The sequence below is a fragment of the Myxine glutinosa genome, chromosome 2, assembly GCF_964187855.1.
Source record: "Myxine glutinosa chromosome 2, kmMyxGlut1.1, whole genome shotgun sequence".
NCBI lineage: Eukaryota > Metazoa > Chordata > Myxini > Myxiniformes > Myxinidae > Myxine > Myxine glutinosa.
In genome coordinates, this window is record NC_136262.1 from 224262571 (window position 1) to 224282048 (window position 19478).

The following is a 19478-nucleotide window of genomic DNA, read 5'->3' on the forward strand; positions in this document are numbered from 1 at the left end:
GTGATATGTGTGTGAGATGTGTGATGTGTGTAGAAAATGCATACAGAAGGAAGAGCCACGCCAAAGTTCACTCACCAGCCCCAAGTTCAACGGAAGTGACCGTTTGCGTTACAGTTAGGGTGCACGTGCATATACAAATATAGAGATATACATACATAAACACACAAGCATATATTCATATCCCATTTATATTCATATAATATATTTATATAAATGACATATAAAGGTAGAATGAATGAATGAATATACCAGAGGTCATAAAGTTATTATATATATATATATATATAATAACGGAGCATACATTAAAAGGTCAAGCCTGTGATTAGGGCATAGGGTGGCCTTATGTCAGTCATATTTTGCATGATCCATGACTTTTGGTAGGATATTGCATCTTGCCATAAATACCAGCAATATGTTGCAAATTTAAAGGAAGGCATTTTATCACAATGCTTTTCTTCCCACATCTCGACTCATAAAATGATTGTCCTGTGAATAATTTGCCAAGAGTACTTACACGGAGCACCTGTGTACAAGATAGAAAAGAGGTTGACGGCAAATGTAGCTGCGTAGAATAAAGGCAAAGCTCGCAAGCCATTGGGCACAGGATCAACCTGTTAAACAAATATAAATGGGCACACGGTGAACATAACTGCCACAAATGGCTGTGAGTCAATTTTTTGCACCTTGTTTCTTCCGGTAGTTCTCACTCAGGTCACTTAACCATACTCAGTTCAAAAAATATCATTAAAAAAATCAGAAAATATAAAAATCACAAACATTGAAAAAAACCCAGAGAAAACAAAGAATAGTCAGAAAAATTAAGAAGATCAAAAAGTCAAAGATAGAAAAGTCGTTAGAAAAAATAAACAATAAAAAAATATCCAAATCTCTGTATTTGGTTCCTTTGTTTTAAAAAAATAGAAAACAAGACAAAAAGAGTCTGAATATATAAAAGTAAAGCCAAAGAATGAATGAATTAATTAATGAATATGAATGAACCTATTAAACCAAATGCAGAGATTCAGATTCCATTTTGGACTATGGCCTCCACACACCAAACCTTGCACTCTACTGACAGTGTCACAGTATAAAATGGAGAAAAGGTCAGAAAGAAAAAAAATGAAAATATAGAGAAAACAAAAGTAAAAAGAAGGCAAAAAAAAGTCAAAAGTAAAAAGTTTGGGGAAAAAAAGATAAGAAAATTGTCAAAAAGCAGAATAAAAGTCAGCAAAGCATCAACCCAGAAAAAAGTCAGAGTTAAATATTAAAAAGTCAGAAAAATAGTTGTGAATAGAAAAAAATGGAAGAAAAAGTTCGCAAATAAAGTGAGAAAAAGTCAGACAAAAATGTTCAAAACAACTGATGGAAGAAATAATATATTCTTTAATCAAAACTAGCAAAAATTAGGTCAAAAAGGTCGACAAGGTGGTGAGAAAAAATTGACATAAGTTAAAAGGAAAAAAATTGAAAGTCAGAAAAAGGTCAGAAAGAATTGTCGAAAAAGAGAAGAAAAAACAAGTCAGAAAACTCAAAGAAAGAAAATAGTCAGAAAAAGGCAAAATTCAGCAATCAAAATTGAAAAAAGTAAGCAAAGGACATCAGGAAAAGGACAGAAAACAAGTTAGAAAACATGTTGGCAGAGAATATAAAAATAATCACAACAAAAAAATTCTGGAAAAAATGAAATATTGTCAAAAAAAAATCTGGGAAAAATCCTCAGAAAAGAAGAAATCTTGAAAAACAAAAACCTTCAGAAAAAAAGTTACAAGCACTTACGAGCTTCATGATAAATGTTTACTTACTTTGTTGAGGATATAGAATCGAACAAGGTAGAAAAGAAGAGCAGACATAATGCCGGACATCAATGGAGATATGAACCAGGAGGCCACTGCAAAAAACAGAAGTGCAGAGAATCAGATTCCATTTTGGACTACGGCAACCACACACCAAACCTTGCACTCTGTAGAGCAATCAAAAACAGAGCCATGAACAGCAAAATTAACGACAGAATAAGAATGTGTAAATAACATCCCATCAGCAGCATTAGTTGGTGGATGTCATAGGTCCCATGGGGTCTTCCCCGAATATTGGGCGAGCACCATGAACAAAATACAAATGATTGCCTTAACCTATAGGAGGCACTGCATTAGTGCCCCCCCCCCCATTAGAATTAGCTGTATTAGCTCCCCCCCCCCCCCCCACAAAAAAAAATTGTACTACCTGCAGGAGAATAAGCTGTACACAACACTGGAACCATTGTTAGGAGAAAGAAACCACAGCTTTAAAATGTCACCTTGTGACATGAACTGCTACAAAGCGGGGAACCAAGTTTGGTAAATATTTTTGCAGATTCATTTGAAAATTTTAATCGTCCTGCAAAATCATTTTCACCCTGAAAATGCATATACTCAAAGATTGTCAAGCAAAATGATGGTCTCAACGTCCTGTTTGCCTATTTTCAGTTTTGGCCGATTACATCATCATCAAACACAAATTGAATCTTGGAGCATTTCTCATTACCAGAGGTCAGGTTTATTTCAAACAACTGTAATCTACCTCATCTACCACTATTATTATTACTCCCGCCAGGGAGTAATGCATTCAATCGTGTCTGTCCGTGTGTGTGTTCGTGTGTTTGTGAACAAGATATCTGGAAAAGTTCTGAACGGATTTGGATGAAAGTTGGTGGGATGATTGCCCTTGGGATAAGGAAGAATTGATTAGTTTTTGGTGAAGCTCAGGATATTATTCCGGATCCAGGAATTTTTTTACCATTGGAAGATAGGGCTCAGCAGCGGCCACCCACGGCGGAAGTATGCGCTCTACTGAGTGGCGTTCTAGTTACTATTATTATTGTTATTATTCTTCATACCGTAGCCGATTCTGGTGGCCGTTGGTGATAGAAAGCACATGCACATGTGCTATCTGTAAGCTATAATCCTGGGGGGCACTACTCCGCACCAAATGTGGAATTCCCAGGACACTGGTACTCATTTCGCCGACCTCGGAAGGATGACAGGCTGAGTCAACCCCATCTGGTGTTAATTGATTGGCTGACTGGGATTCAAATTCAGGACCCTAGGATCTCAAGCCAGCCATCCTAACCGTTAAGCTAACACAAGGCTTCATTTACCCATATAAAATACTTCAAAGGCCTCTTTTAATGAAAATCACTCCAAACAAGGCATAACGCCACTCGGGGTACGGGGCTAAGGGAAGGTTAAAAAAAGATAAGGATAAAGCAAAACAAAAAATAAAAATAAATAAGGAAAGAAAAAACAACAAGAAAACATCCAAGACACAGGAAGTAGCAGAAGTCAGGTAAAATATGATTAAAAAGATATCAGCACATTCTTATCCTTCAAAATGTAGGTGAGATGGATTATTTTTGCTTTTTATATACACAAGCCTTTTACATAGAAACTCGATATATAAATACATGACACGATCAGGACTAAGCAGCACAGAATTGCACAGAATCCTGATGCCAGGAAGTTGTTACAAAGAATTTCAGGATGAAATTATGATACATACAAATAATGAAAAAAAAAAATGAGGCAGAAAGAAGGAAAAATAATTCTCACCAATCTTCACCAGTTGAAACCACTGCACGCTGTTCAGACCCAATGCCACCAAGGAGAAGCCAATAGTGGCACCAACAATGCAGTGGGTACCAGAAACAGGCAGCCGGAAGAATGAAGCAATGAGCTGCCAGGCCGCAGAACCTGCATGAAAATCATCTTGTCAAATATAGGAATCTCAAATAAACCAAAGATATATATATATATATATATATATATATATATATATATATATATATATATATATATATATATATATATATATATAAATATATATAAATATATATAAATATATATAAATATATATAAATATATATAAATATATATATATATATATATATATACATATATATACATATATATACATATATATATATATATACATATATATACATATATATACATATATATATATATATACATATATATACATATATATACATATATATACATATATATACATATATATACATATATATATATATATATATATATATATATATATATATATATATATATATATATATATATATATATATATATATATATATATATATATATATATATATATATATATATAAAATAGCCCTGTTGTTGGGCTAGCGGCTAGGGCGCCGGCTTAGGATCCTGGGTTCGAATCCCGGTCGATCGCTGTATTAACGCCAGGGGGGTTGACTCAGCCTGTCATCCTTCCAAGGTCGGCTAATTGAGTACCAGTTCACTGGTAATTCCCTGCTTGTCGTAAAAGGCGACAAAAAGGGTTGGCGGCAGGAAGGGCATCCGGCCGTAAAACATTGCTTCAAAAAGGGGACCGAAAAACAACAACAACCACGGTCCCCGAAAAAGGCCAACCCCCGCTTGCGGGGAAAAATGGCCTCTAAAGGTGGTTTATATATATATATATATATATATATATATATATATATATATATATATATTGTTACGGACCGCGGATAAGATGTTGATTTGCCGAGCGGATGGCGCCGCGGCCCTAACAGTTACCCCGACTAACCCGATTCCTGAACGTTGGCCAAAATCGCGCCACAGATATTCAATGGGGAAAAGACTAAAGCGAAGGATGTGAAGAAGAAGAAAGACAAAGGGTAAGGAATACAAATATAATTTATTTACTATTTACAACCAAAAGAAACCAAGGAGAAGGAAGGATAATAAAATAAAGACAGAAGGAATCAAGGAGACACAGTGCAAATATTAACTTATACAAGCTTACTTATACCCAGGGACAAGACAAAAGACAGACTACAAGCACACTTACACGGGGGATGATGACAGGAATGGCAGGAGGTGGATGGCTGGAGGGAGCGGAAGGTTCAGCTGGAACCGCAGCACGGTCGGGTCGGGGAAGAGCAGCCGCCGCCTTTTCTCGATCGGCGCGTTTAGCAGCCGCCGTTCCTTCGCGGCCCTGCTCGAAACTGCCGTCAAAGCCCCGAAGCTGCTGTGGCTGAAGCTGCTGCGTGCCGCTGCTCTTTCAGGGATCCTCTCTGGCGCAACTCCTTCTTGGAACCTTTGGCGCAACTCTTTTAATTCACCTCTCCCTCTCTTGCTTAGTCCAACAGCTACTTTCTCTCTTGCTTTCGCGCGCGCGCTTTATAGTGCCTCAGGCGATGAAGCCGCTGGTGTCCAGGACACGCCCATCGGTCAGCTCGCCTCGGCCCTGATTGGTCGGCACGGCCCTCTGGCTCCGCCCTTGATGACGATGGGCGGGCACGCCCTTCTTCCCCGAGCTGACCACGCCGTAATGGCGGCAAATGCAGTTGGCAGTAGAGGTTTTGGGAATGGGAATGAAAGGGGATCTATCTATTTGAATTCGGTGCAATGGAGTATTAATTAATGGAAGACAAAGCCTTAACCTAATACACAGAATAAGGAAATAAACTACTGAACAGGGATATATGGTGTCCTTCGTGTATGCTTTATGGAATTAACTACGGGAACGCCCTTTGACCTTTATACAACACTGGAGTAAGGAGGGCGATATTTTACAACAATTTACACAACAACAACAAAAAAAAAAAACCATTCTCATATCCACAACAATATATATATATATATATATATATATATATATATATATATATATATATATATATATATATATATATATATATATATATATATATATATATATATATAAGTGAAGTTACGAAAAATGGAACACTTTCATTTTTCTCAATACAGGGCTTGATATTTTCTTATTACAAATAAAATATCCACTATTTTACACTTGTATGATGTGTAATGGGGTCTCCTCTACCTGCAGAGACAACTTCAGTGCAATATAACAATTTTTGGTTCTTGCGTGACAGGTTAAAGGCCAAAAAGGGGGTATTTTTGGCATTAAAATGTAAAGTAGTTAGACTATGACATTTCCTTGATCAACTATTATTAGCAGGAAGGTTTTGAGGTGTCTCCTTATTTTTTTATGTAAAATTTAAATGCTAAGGTCTATTTCAGCGAAATAATTATCGTTCTACCCCTCTTCATTGCGGAGTAATTGAGATGGGAAGATGGCGCTATTTTCAAAGTGAGCTCATTTTGAGTGGTACTAATTTATCACTCTACTCCTTTACAAATGGTAACAGAATAACTATATCTTTTGCATTTTTCTGTTGTAGATACCATTCTCTGTTGAAGTCTATAAGTAAAATTCAACAAACATATCACATCATAAAAAATTTTGTATGACAAAATCATGAAAACATTTCCGTCCCCTTATGTCACGTCCGTCACACCCTAATTTATTCAAAAAGTAAGAGTTTCAAAAATATGAAAAAATATGCCTGAGACAGCTTCAACCATTAGCTATTCTCAAACATCAAATGATTAATTTGTGCCTTCATGTTGATTTGTAGAAGGGGAAAATAATGATTCCGTCCCCTGAAGTGTCACATCCGTCACGCTGTGACGGATGTAACATAAGTACCAGAAATGACAAATGGTACGACTTTCATGCATTTAAATACATGTACTTAAAGTTATAATGAAACAAGATGTTATCTAGGTCAGCACCACATCACGTCGGCCCGGTCAGCACCACATCACATCGGCCGGGTCAGCACCACACCACGTCGGCCCGGTCAGCACCACACCATGTCGGCCTGGTCAGCACCACACCACGTCGGCCCGGTCAGCACCACACCACGTCGGCCTGGTCAGCACCACACCACGTCGGCCCGATCAGCACCACACCACGTCGGCCCGATCAGCACCACACCACGTCGGCCTGGTTAGCACCACACCACGTCGGCCCAGTCAGCACCACACAACGGCGGCCCGGTCAGCACCATACCATGGCGGCCCGGTCAGCACCACACCACGTTGGCCCGGTCAGCACCACACCACATCGGCCCGGTCAGCACCACACCACATCGGCCCGGAGCGAAGTCCAAGGACATCAGCACGTCATCCGAAAACAGCTCCGGTTGGTCTGAACCACTCAGTCAATGGCGCGTTATGAGATGGCACGTTGCCATGTCATTGGCTTGTCATGGTGGTGCACAATGCAAGTAATGTGGAAAATAGCCATTTATTGTTGATACACTTTCCTTGTTGAGTGTCAAAATTAGATTTTCACTTACCTTGATGTAATTTCATGTTGTCAGGTTGTCACAGTTTACAACTGACATGTTTGATGTGTTTCTGTTATTTGTTCTCAGCTTTCATAGATTTTAGAAAGACTGGTATCATGTAAAGAATTTCTGTCATGCAAACTATCATTTATTATGGAAAAGTAACAAGTATCTTATGATTTCCATACATTGTCGCTTATGTCACGTCCGTCACACTGAGGTGATATTGCCTTTAATGTTAAAATACACTGTACTTGGTGAACTAAGAGGGGTATATCGTATAAAGACATGAGGCATACGATAGATTTTGAGAGTATTTTGTACTCATGACCCCTAAAATTTGCCAGAGGAAATCTTTTCATGGTAGATTGTGGTAGAGGGACACAATATGGCAACACCAGCAAACCAATGTTACATTTTTCCATCACAGACTTACACTTAGTATTTTTTTCTGATAGTTTTCACCCCTCTGCATCTTCAAATGCCAAGAAAATAATATTAATTAGAGGTAAACATTGCTAGGCACATGATCTTATCAGTGTGATGGACGTGACATAAGATATTGAATTGTCTAATTCACAAGCCTCCATTTTAAAAGCAAGGCAAGCCGTTATCTTCTAATCATTATTTTTGTACACGTGGACCCTCATACTCTAAAATAAAGCAACAGACAAACTGTTTAAAGGTAGAAAATTTTCCACTGCTGATTTTTACATGTGTTCCATTTTTCGTGACTTCACTCATATATATATATATATATATATATATATATATATATATATACACAATAATAAAAACAAACAAAACTAGAACGGCACTCGTAGAGCTCATAGTCTCGTCTTGCACGTTAATTCCGAAGAAACATTTCATAGTTAACTGAACACACCCACTGCAATTATGGCCCATATACCCATATCATCCATGCACCCAATTGTGTCACAGTTTCTTGTCATGGGTTATGAACATCATAAATTTAATTGTTCACTCAAATCAGGTTATATATGAGGTTTAAGATTTTTCAGATAAAAACATATTCAACCAATTATGGCTGGAATACCACTTGATCAATGATATCGTTATCATCCTACGTAACCCATGGGGAGTTTATGAGATATGCCAAGTTTTAATTCTTTTCGTTGAGCGGTTTCAGAGAAAATGACGTCCAATTTTTTTCCCCTTTGATCCAATATGGCTGCAATACCATGTGACCGATTTATGTAAAAGCTAGCGGTAACATATCCTCCATGGGGAGTGCTACCTATGTTTAAAGTTTTACATCGATCGACAAGCGGTTGCAGAGAAAGACATTTTTAAAGCAAAAAAACAGAGGTGGACACAAACACAAAGAAACAAACACAAACATAAACAGACAGACACACAGGAGGAATTGCAATAGTCTTGAATACCCATCAAGGCAAGACCAACAATAACTGTCGATAGTGTTTGAAAGTCCTTGGAAAACGTATTGCAACGGCAAGAGGAAATATTGCTGCTGATCAATAGGAAACCCACATGGCTGTACTTGTGACTCACATCCTAACATGGGAAAAAGCGATGAGCTATCCAGACCAATTTTCACCACACTGTTTGAGCTAGTATTGCAATTAAATGTTTATTAATGGCCTAGTGTCACAATGTTAACAATTCTGTGATATTAAACTTATGCATGTTGTGTTGTTGTATATCTTCAAGAGATAGGCATTTGGGATGATAACCTGACCAAACAAATTCCAATATTGCTATTTATATTGAACCCCGAATTGGCCGCATGGCCTCGTTACGACCTTCCTGGTCTACAAGTACCACATCGGTTCAATAACGTTCGACATGTGACGTACCCAAAGGAATGGTGGTGCTGGCAGCGGCTACAATATCAGGGAGAGCCCAGTGCCTGCGAGAGGATGTTAGGTTCATCATTCAACATACTTGAAGGAACTAACGCAATATTAAAAATCTTACAATACGTTTGCCAAGAGCAAGCTTTGTACCAGTATCATAGCCAGATTCTAAGTTATCTTGAACTAGGCTTGACAACTTTGCTTCAAAGAAGACCCTCTCGGCTAAACATCAGGCGTGCTTGGCTCACGATTCTCGTAAGATCAGATCAAAGGAGTTTGGGAGAGGGGGGGCAATGATGATGAGAGAACAAACAACCTTCATGCACAACATGCACAACATACAAGTAACACAATGGGTAGCTTCACGAGTAACTGAACCATTGGTTAGTGCACAATTACACATTGCTGCGGTGGGTTTCATAACAAATGTGCAGACCTGCTTGCCAACAAGGTCAACGTGAGGCTCAGCTTAACAAGATGCTCTGAAGTTTTCATGCAAACCTCAGTTTTCTTGCCTAAATTCCTCAAAGTCAAAATAAAGGATTAGGTTCCACATACATCTTCTAAATATTGCTTCTTGCATTTTATGAGATAGCCAAAAACAATATCTCTCCATCCCTCCACCGCTCAACCCTACCTTCACACTCCCCATGGACATAATACGTTGATGGACCGAAAAAACAAATGAGATCACAAGACAGCCATTCTTTCCAAATGAACCACTATGACAACAGAGTACACAAATGGAAGCAAACAGACTTGCCAAATGTTGGTAGTAAATGGGCATGAAAGTCAGTTGTGTGCTTGTGTGTGTGTGTATATAATATTTTATAAATATATACGTAAAGTGCATTCAGAAAGTATTCAGACCCCTTCACTTTTTTCACATTTTGTTATGTTGCAGCCTTATGCTGAAATCGTTTAAATTCTTTTTTTCCCTCATCAATCTACACTCAATACCCCGTAATGACAAAGAGAAAACAGGATTTTAGAAAGTTTTGCAAATTTATTAAAAAGAAAAAACTGAAATATCACATTTACATAAGTATTCATACCCTTTGCTATGACACTTGAAATTTAGCTCAGGTGCCTCTCATTTCTCTTGATCATCTTTGAGATGTTTCTACACCTTGATTGGAGTCCACCTGTGGTAAATTCAGTTGATTGGACATGATTTGGAAAGGCACACACCTGTCTATATAAGGTCTCACAGCTGACAATGCATATCAGAGCAAAAACCAAGCCATGAGGTCGAAGGAACTGCCGGCAGAGCTCAGAAGACAGGATTCTGTCGAGGCACAGATCTGGGGAAGCCAACAAAAAAAATCTCTGCTGCATTGAAGTTTCCCAAGAGCACAGTGGCCTCCATAATTCTTAAATGGAAGAAGTTTGGAACAAGCAGGACTCTTCCTAGAGCTGGCCGCCCGGCCAAACTGAGCAATCGGGGGAGAAGGGCCTTGGTAAGAGAGGTGACCAAGAACCCGATGGTCACTCTGGCCGAGTCTCTGACAACAACGGCAATGGTGGACATCTTCCCGTTTTAGTAATCCACTGATCACCATGCTCTGTTGGCTGCTATCAGTACTACGGTATTTCATAACTGAGTACAGTATGGTAAAGGGGGCCATCAGAGCACTACAAGAATGGTATAACAATACGTAATGAAGACAGATAAACTCTATTGGTATTAAAGTTTGTATTTAAAACTACTTGCACTTTTATTATTCTGTTTGTAGTGAAACAAATCAATCGGTCACTTGTAAATAAGATTCCATCAACCAGCACCACAATTTTATGGCATCTGCCAGTGACTCGTGATTCAAAAACCTGAAGCCATGGATGCAGAAACCCAACAACAGACTGTGCGGCCTATCTCGATGTTTATTCTCTCTCATGACCAAAAGTATGTGGACAGAAGTGCCATTTCTCTCTTATGTTTCAACAGCTCAAGTCTCACCTAATGTAGAAACTGTGGCTTTGTGGAGAATGAATAATGTAGCATTTGGGGGGGGGGGGGGGGGGGGAAGAAAAGAAAAGCCTTTTAGCCTACTTTTTTTTTTTGTTAGAGTTATCTAAGGATTACATATTGGTAATTAATTAACTGACTATTTGTCCACTAGCTAATAACAATGCATGGCAGGCAAGTAATGGGGATGGCTCGGCTGACTGGCTCGGCTTAGGGGAGGCGGAGCATCGCGTACAGGGGAGGGAAGGGGAGGGGTAGGATAAAAAGCACACCGTGCTAAAGAGTCGGTTCTCAAATGAAGAATTGGCCGAGAGAAGCGCGGGAGACGGACACAGAGCACATCTCAAAAGATCAATTGGATGCAGGCTTTTATGGACGCAGAATGCACTGTTGGCCGAGAGCACCATGGATTCAGAAAGTTTCCTCTGCTGAAGTTTAACGGGCAAAGCCACATTCCGAGAAACGAGGTACCAATCACATTGGTGTAATTGCAAGGAGTTTGGGTGTTAAAGGGAGGAAAACTTCCAAAAAATATGAAATTGAGTTTTACGTTGATTCATAATGCAATGTTTCATTACTCGTGACCTCTATATGATGTGCAAACTTCACCATGTAGAATAAAGTCTCATAAGCAAAACAGCTCAAGTTGAGGCATCAATGATAGTCCAGTCATTCTAGCGAACTTTTACCCCTAACCCACCACTAATTGCAAGAGAACAAAAATGATATTTTTCTGAAACATGTCGATCCTCTGAACAAATACATAAAATTATACTCAATTATAATGAGTGGATCAATACTTTATTTTCAGATTGAACGAGAGCCGTGAACGAGAGGTGGAGTGACGCTTGCAGTGAGAGATTTGATCAGTGTGCTGAGGACAGTTAAACGCTGTGGTCATTGTGAATGTAAGTCGTATTATATTTAATTTATGATTGTTTAAGGTTTTATTTTTATTTTTAAAAGCAGTTTTTTAACATTTAATTTTATAATAAACATGTTCACATTTTGTATTTTTATGAACCTATACATTTATAGTAGGACAACACAGGGAATAAAATGTAATCCTAAGTTCCCTCTCTTTTCAGCAACATGGGTGATATCGACTGTGTCTTCTGTAAGAAACCCCTCTCCAGTGATCCAACCAGTACACTGACGGATAAAGGTTGTACGAGGATCGAAGAAGCTGGACGTGAGCGTGGTGAAGAAGTCCAAGTCCATCCAGGACAGGCAGTTCATACAGATTGTCGTAGGGTGTTCTGCAATGTGAGAGACATTGAACTTTCTCTGAAGCGAAAACGAGTTTCGTCTGAGGCAGACAAAGGGAGGTGCCTTCGTTCAATGGATTCAGCGTTTGACTACAGAACTCAGTGTCTTTTCTGTGGTAATCCTGACAAGTACCAGGGGAGGAAAAAGGACCATATGTTGATCCAGGTTAAGACATTCGACTTCCAAAATCATGTGTCTGCTGACTGTGAAAATCGATCTGACAACTGGTCGGGTACTGTGAGGAGCAGAATGGCATTTGTTGGCGATCTACGTAGTGTGTTCAAAAAATATCCGACCTTTGTTCATAAAAGATACTCGGATCCAGATAAAAAAGTTTTTATAATAATCTCGTTCAAAGTAGTCCCCTTGGGCTACCACACACTTCTCCCAACGGTTCTGCCACTGTCGGAAGCAGCGCTGGAACGCCTCTTTTGGGATGGCGCGCAGCTGGTCCGTCGCATTCCGCATGATGTCTTCTCTGGAGTCGAAGAAGACGGTCAGCATGACTTTGACATTGCTGCGGACCTGCCTTGCTTTTTTTGGCCTCGGGGATGTTGGATGCTTCCATTGTGATGACTGCAACTTGGTTTCTGGGTCATACCCATAAACCCAGGACTCATCGCCAGTGATCACTGTGTTGAGGAAGCTGGGATCGCTGTTCACAGTCTCCAGCATGTCCTGTGCGATCTCCAAATGGAGTTGCTTCTGCTCAATCGTTAGCAGCTTTGGTACGAACTTCGCTGAGATTCTCCTGAAGCCCAAATCCTCCTTCATAATGGAATGAACGGTGTTGAATCTTGCGGATCGTTTCCACTTGGGAATCGCCAACCTTTACACAAAATTTGATGCAGTAGCGTTGTTCAAGTTTTTCCGTCATTTTGTCAAAAACGAAAATCCGACGGCGCTCACTTACATGTCCTCACTCATCGGCGGTCTGCCGACGAATGACAGCTTCTGCAGGTGGGAAAAAATTCACGCGTGCGCATTAGGATCGCCTACATACGTGCACCAATCAACGCCTCCCTAGCTTCTTCTTTTTTACGCACGAAAAATAAAGGTCGGATACTTTTTGAACACAGTAGTACACGCAGCAGATGCGGTATACCATAAGGTGTGCAGTGTTAACTTTCATACAAAGAAACAGATACCACTCAAATTCCAATTGGAAGAGGCGTCTTCATCAAAAAAGCAGAAGCTTGGTCGACCCAAGGACCAGATCAGACATGAAGCGTTCCTGAAGGTGGCAAAGTACCTTGAGGAAAATGATGAGGAACTAACCACAATTAGTGATTTAATTGGGAAAATGGAGACTTCCTAGTAGACACTGGCTGTGATGCATATGGTTTTTCATACATGAAGGATAACCTTTTCAATCACTTTGGTGATAAGATCATAATTGCAGACATTAATGGAAAATCAAATGTTGTGACATTTAGGGGTGTGGCATCGTCGATTCTTCATGACTTCTATCGTCAGCAAAAGGAAAGGGACCCTGAAACAGAAAAGTTGCGCCTGATCAAGACAGCTGCTGATCTCATTAGAAGTGACATAAAAGAGGTATCTCAAAATAAGGACATTTACCCGACTACTCTCGATATGTTCACTGTCAATGCTGCAACCAAGTTCCTACCTGAGTCACTAAAGCTCTTGCTCGAAATGCTGTTTGTGGGGAAAGGAAAAGACTTTAAAATCTGCTCACTCGGACAGGCGATCATGCAAGCCACGAGGCCTAGGATCCTTCAAGCTCCACTGTTGGTAGGTCTTGGAATCCAAATGCACTTCCATTTTGGTTCTCGATTTCTCATAGACACGCTCTTTGCACATGGGTATAGTTGTTCATACACGGAGGTGCAAACATATGAGCACAGCGCAGCAGTCACGTGTGGAACAGACATCCCTGGTTTTACCCCTGGACATTTCATCCAATATGTGGCGGACAATGTTGACCATGACATCTGCACATTAAATGGGAGAAACACATTCCATGGTATGGGCATTATTGCGAGTGTGACCCCGAAAACAGTCCGGACACTTCAGATTGCCCATAGAGCTGTCTTGGCAGAGGACATCGCACAAGTGGGGCGAATCAATATATGACCTTTCACATCAGCATGTGGAGGAATGCAGTCCTTTCTCTACGAGAAGCTTCCAGCCTGTACCGACTTGAGACAAATCAGCTCAAATGTTGACCTCCTCTGGAAGGTTTCGCTTACTGTTCGATCACCTCGGCCCTCTTGGACAGGAATGATGCAGATGGTACACAAGGGAGAACATCCGGGTGAGGCATCAATAATGTTTCTGCCCATGATTGATCTCAGTCCAAGTGACTTGGACTGCATCAACTCCACACTGCATTTCGTTTGTGAACATGCGCAGAGATATGGTGTAACCCCGATACTGACATTTGATCAGCCACTTTGGTGGAAAGCTCTCACCATAGTCAAGAGCGAGCCAGCGGACAGCAAACTTCACTCGATTGTTCTAAGACTAGGAGGATTCCATACACTCATGAGTTTTCTTGGGTGTATTGGCCACCTGATGTCTGGTACTGGACTCAAAGAGCTTCTGGAAGTTGCATATGCCAGCAACACTACAACCCACATGATGAGTGGCAAAGCCGTGTCTAGAGCTATACGTGGACATCTACTCGTTGATGCAGCACTCAATGCAAAACTTGCTTCGAAGGTATTTCAGATGAACCTCCCAAGTGATGGAGACAGCGAGCGTACAGTTCCAGCAGAGCTCAATGATGCAGGCGACTTGTTTGACGGTCTGATGTCGGGTGACCAAGCAGTGTCAGACATCGAGTCATCGAAGGTGATGGCGGTCATTGGAGACAAAATCAATCAGGTGATTGATACAATAAGGCATCAACGGACAGCGAGACTGTGGTTACAATACATGGAAATGGTGGACATTATCCGTTTTTTTCTGAAATCTGAAAGAACAGGGGATTGGATGCTTCACTTGCATATCCTGCGCGCCATGCTTCCATATCTTGCAGCTTCCGGACACAGACACTACACAAAGTGCCTGCACATATATCTGCAACTGATGACCGAGTTACCAAAGGACCATTCAGAAGTACATCAGAAATTTCTCCAAGGATTCCAAGTTGTCCGACGGAGCGACAGATACTGGGCTGGTCTGTCTACAGATTTAGTCATTGAACAAGTACTTATGAGAAGTCTGAAGACATCAGGTGGTCTGACCAGGGGACGAGGGATGACAGAGACACAACGCTCAGTCTAGGTCATGGCTAGTCCTTTCTTTGCAGAGGTGAACAACGCCCTCCAACACCTCACTGATGTGATGTATGTGACAAGTGAACAGCACAAGGATCTATCAAAGTCTAGACAGAAGAATGATGTAGCTGATACCCAGAAAATGCTTGAGTTTCTTCATGAGAGGGATCCCTTTCAAGACGACGATACTCTTCACAACATTTTCACTGGTATAGTTTCCCAGACAACGGTGAATGTTGATGAGGCGAAAACTGTGGGAGAAAGGCTCTTGGGCCAGATGAGTGGTAAACGTGTGCTTGAATACAGCTTCAAGAAGAAGGGTCAAGCCATAACTATGGACTCAGAGTCTGCAATGAAGACACCAGACGGAGACATCAATATCGACCCTCAGTTACTCTTCCAGAGACTTGTGATCGCTGGCACTGAAGTAGGAGACTTATCCAAAGCACTCCTTTGTGAGTTATGCACATATCCTCCATCTTTGTTCGAGACCAAATATGCCTTGCTGTCCGCCAATAAGCCAGCGTTAGCCTCAGCAATCAAATCTTTGGCACCTGCCGATACTGCACAACCGTCCGATATACAATACGTACTCGATGGCGGTGCCCTATTGCAGCGCATACCGTGGCAGTCAGGTGAACAGTACAAGGATATTCTTGACCGCTACCTGAAATATGTTAGTAGGCATTACGGGCATGCTATCGTCGTGTTTGATGGCTATCGTGAAGGTCCCTCAATGAAAGACTGTGCCCATCAGAAAAGGGGTGAGCGACCATCAGTGAAGGTATCTTTTTCTCAAACCATGATGCTTTCTGTCAAGAAGGAAGAGTTTCTTCGGAACAAGGAGAACAAGCAACAATTCATAGACATTCTTGGTAAGAAACTGGAAGAATCTCATTGTGAAGTGCTTCATGCGAGTGGGGATGCGGACCTACTCATAGCAACAACTGCAGTTTGTAGCTTTTCAAAATCCAACACTGTTCTTGTTGGCGAAGACACTGACTTGTTGATACTACTGTGCTACTATTTTTGCAAGAATACTGCGCACACTCTCTACTTAATGTCGGAGCCGAAAAAGGGTTCATTGAATCCAAGACAATACTTGGACATTGGCAAAGTCAGAGAGGCTCTGGGTGATACTGTCTGTGAAAACATTCTCTTCATCCATGCGTACCTGGGATGCGACACGACATCAAGGGTCTTTGGGATCGGCAAAGGCACTGGACTCAAACTGTTCAAGGACAATGAAATGTTCCAGCAAGAGGCCCTAATTTTCGGCAATAAAGAGTCAACACAGGATGAGGTCATTGCTACAGGAGACAGAGCAATGGTTTGTGTGTACGGAGGCAAACCATCAGACAATTTGAACGAATTGAGGGTAGCAAAATTTCATGCTAAGGTGACAACAAACAAAACATCGTTGCACCCACGGGTACTTCCGCCCACGAGCTCAGCTTCCAAATATCACAGCCTACGGGTATTCCAACAGGTTCAGGAGTGGAAAGGACACAAACTCAACCCGCTTGACTGGGGATGGAGGATCATGGACACCAGGATGATCCCTATGCATTCTGACCTCGCTGCAGCACCAGACTATCTCCTAAAGCTGGTTAGGTGTTCTTGCAAGGGTGGTTGCAGTGATAAACGTTGTGGTTGTCGGAAACTTGGGCTGCCTTGCACATTTGCATGTATGGAGTGCAGAGGTATTTGTGCAAATGCAGACGAATCAGTGGACGTTTTCGAGGATGCTGATGATAGTGACCATGGAAGAGACGAAGTGACGTGTTAAATATTGTGAATGGACAGAAGGACATTGGGTACAAATAGTTGTGGTAGTGTATTCAAACATGGTTAAATAAATAATTTAGAGTTGATTTGGTGTATTATTAAGAGTGATATTGTCATATAATTAATTTCCAAACATTGCGGTAGTCCAAAAAGTTCCCAAATCGGAAAGGACCTGAAAAACCATGTTCCACTCAATATATTTAAGTATAATTTTGGGCAGATATTTAGTAGACATCAAGGTCTCAGAAAAGTATTACTTCGTTTCTCTTGCAATTAGTGGTGGGTCCATTCACATTTTGACTGGACTATGATGATGAAATCAGCAAAAGAGCTCACATCAGTGAATTTAAATGATCATCAGTGATGGCCCTTTTTGGGTATGTACAAAATGAAGGCTCGTGGAAGCGCAATGTGACAGAGGATAAAAAGGGAATGCAATGACAGTATGACAGCTAGGGCACCCAACGTTGGACACAAGCAAGAGGGAATGAACAAAGACGAAAAGACACACACACGATACAGATAGACAGACAAAGGACACACACACACACAGAGACAGAGACAGAGACAGAGAGAGAGAGAGAGAGAGAGAGAGACACAGACAGAGAGAGAGACACAGAGAGAGAGAGACACACAGACAGAGAGAGACACACAGACAGAGAGAGAGACACAGACAGAGAGAGAGACACAGACAGAGAGAGAGACACAGACAGAGAGAGAGACACAGACAGAGAGAGAGACACAGACAGAGAGAGAGACACAGACAGAGAGAGAGACACAGACAGAGAGAGACACAGACAGAGAGAGACACAGACAGAGAGAGACACAGACAGAGAGAGACACAGACAGAGAGAGACACAGACAGAGAGAGACACAGACAGAGAGAGACACAGACAGAGAGAGACACAGACAGAGAGAGACACAGACAGAGAGAGACACAGACAGAGAGAGACACGGACAGAGAGAGACACGGACAGAGAGAGACACAGACAGAGAGAGACACAGACAGAGAGAGACACAGACAGAGAGAGACACAGACAGAGAGAGACACAGACAGAGAGAGACACAGACAGAAAGAGAAACAGACAGAAAGAGAAACAGACAGAAAGAGAAACAGACAGAAAGAGAAACAGACAGATGACAATGAACACAGTAACCTGCAAATAAAGGTTCTGGGGGTAATGGGGGTTAGTTAGGTCAGGTTAGGTAGGATGAATGGGGGAATGCTGATGACATGAATTCTTCTTTCAAGGCCTGGAGGGAAGAGTGGGAATGGAACAGCCTCTAGAAAGAAGTTCCTCAAACGCAGGAAAAGAGGAGCAAAAGACAGGTGTCTGTTTGTGTGCAGGATATATCAAAAAGTTATGGACGGATTCCGACAAAATTTGGTGGACAGCTTGAGTGTGTGACAAGGAACAATCGATTAGATTTCGGTGAAGATTCGAATCTGTATCCGGATCAGAGAATTAAAAAAAAATTTTTAAAGCGATTCTTCACCATTGAGTGATCGTGCCAAAAACAATAAATAGCATGATATTTGAAAAGGTTGTGGCCGGATTATGACAAAACTGGGTGGATAAGTTGGTTCGGTGACATGAACAAGCGATTCGATTTTGGTTCAGGTCCGAATCCAGATGCTATCAGTGGGATACAAAACGTATAAACTCTTCAGTCTGGTGGACGTATGCTCTCGACCAGGTGTTGTATTTTTGGGGGTATTTTTTTCCCCCTCAATTTAAACCCTCTTGCACCACTCACAATTTCCATATGTAACACCAACAATCACCCCTTTTTCTCCCCTTCCACTTCTATGTTCCTAAACTCTCTTTTACTCACTATCCCTTCCAATCGCCTCCCTAATTCTCCAAAAGTTTCTTTTTTAATGGAGCCCCCTCGCCCACACGCCACTCCTTACATCGCTTCTAAATTTTATCTAAATGTGGGTCACCACCCCCTGCATCTATTGGTCTATGTATTATGCACAGAAGGGTTTGTAGTTAAATGGTAAAAGGAAAAGAATGTAGGACAAATGAACAGAAGATGGGAAAGACGATTCAGAGAATAGCAAGGGGGGGGAGGGGGGAGAAGGGAAGTAATATTATGAAACCTGTGGGGTAAAAGTGGTGGGAAGGGATCAGAATTCCACCATATTTAAAATAGTCTGCCATATTGTCTTGCGCAAGAAGTTTATTCACAAAAGC

General features: G+C 41.0%; 1 protein-coding gene across 6 annotated transcripts in view; it reads right to left on the minus strand.

Moving 5' to 3' along the window:
* LOC137420802 (sodium-dependent phosphate transporter 2) overlaps positions 1 to 19478 on the minus strand; it is a 136123-nt gene that overhangs the window by 16459 nt on the left and 100186 nt on the right. For all 6 annotated transcript variants that reach the window (XM_078772291.1, XM_078772290.1, XM_068106188.2 and 3 more), the window contains 3 exons: positions 3585 to 3725; positions 1803 to 1888; positions 515 to 611 (listed from right to left, as the gene is read on the minus strand). In XM_078772291.1, coding sequence (XP_078628417.1) covers positions 515 to 611; positions 1803 to 1888; positions 3585 to 3725 — 324 coding nt within the window. The remainder of the gene's footprint in view (positions 1 to 514; positions 612 to 1802; positions 1889 to 3584; positions 3726 to 19478) is intronic.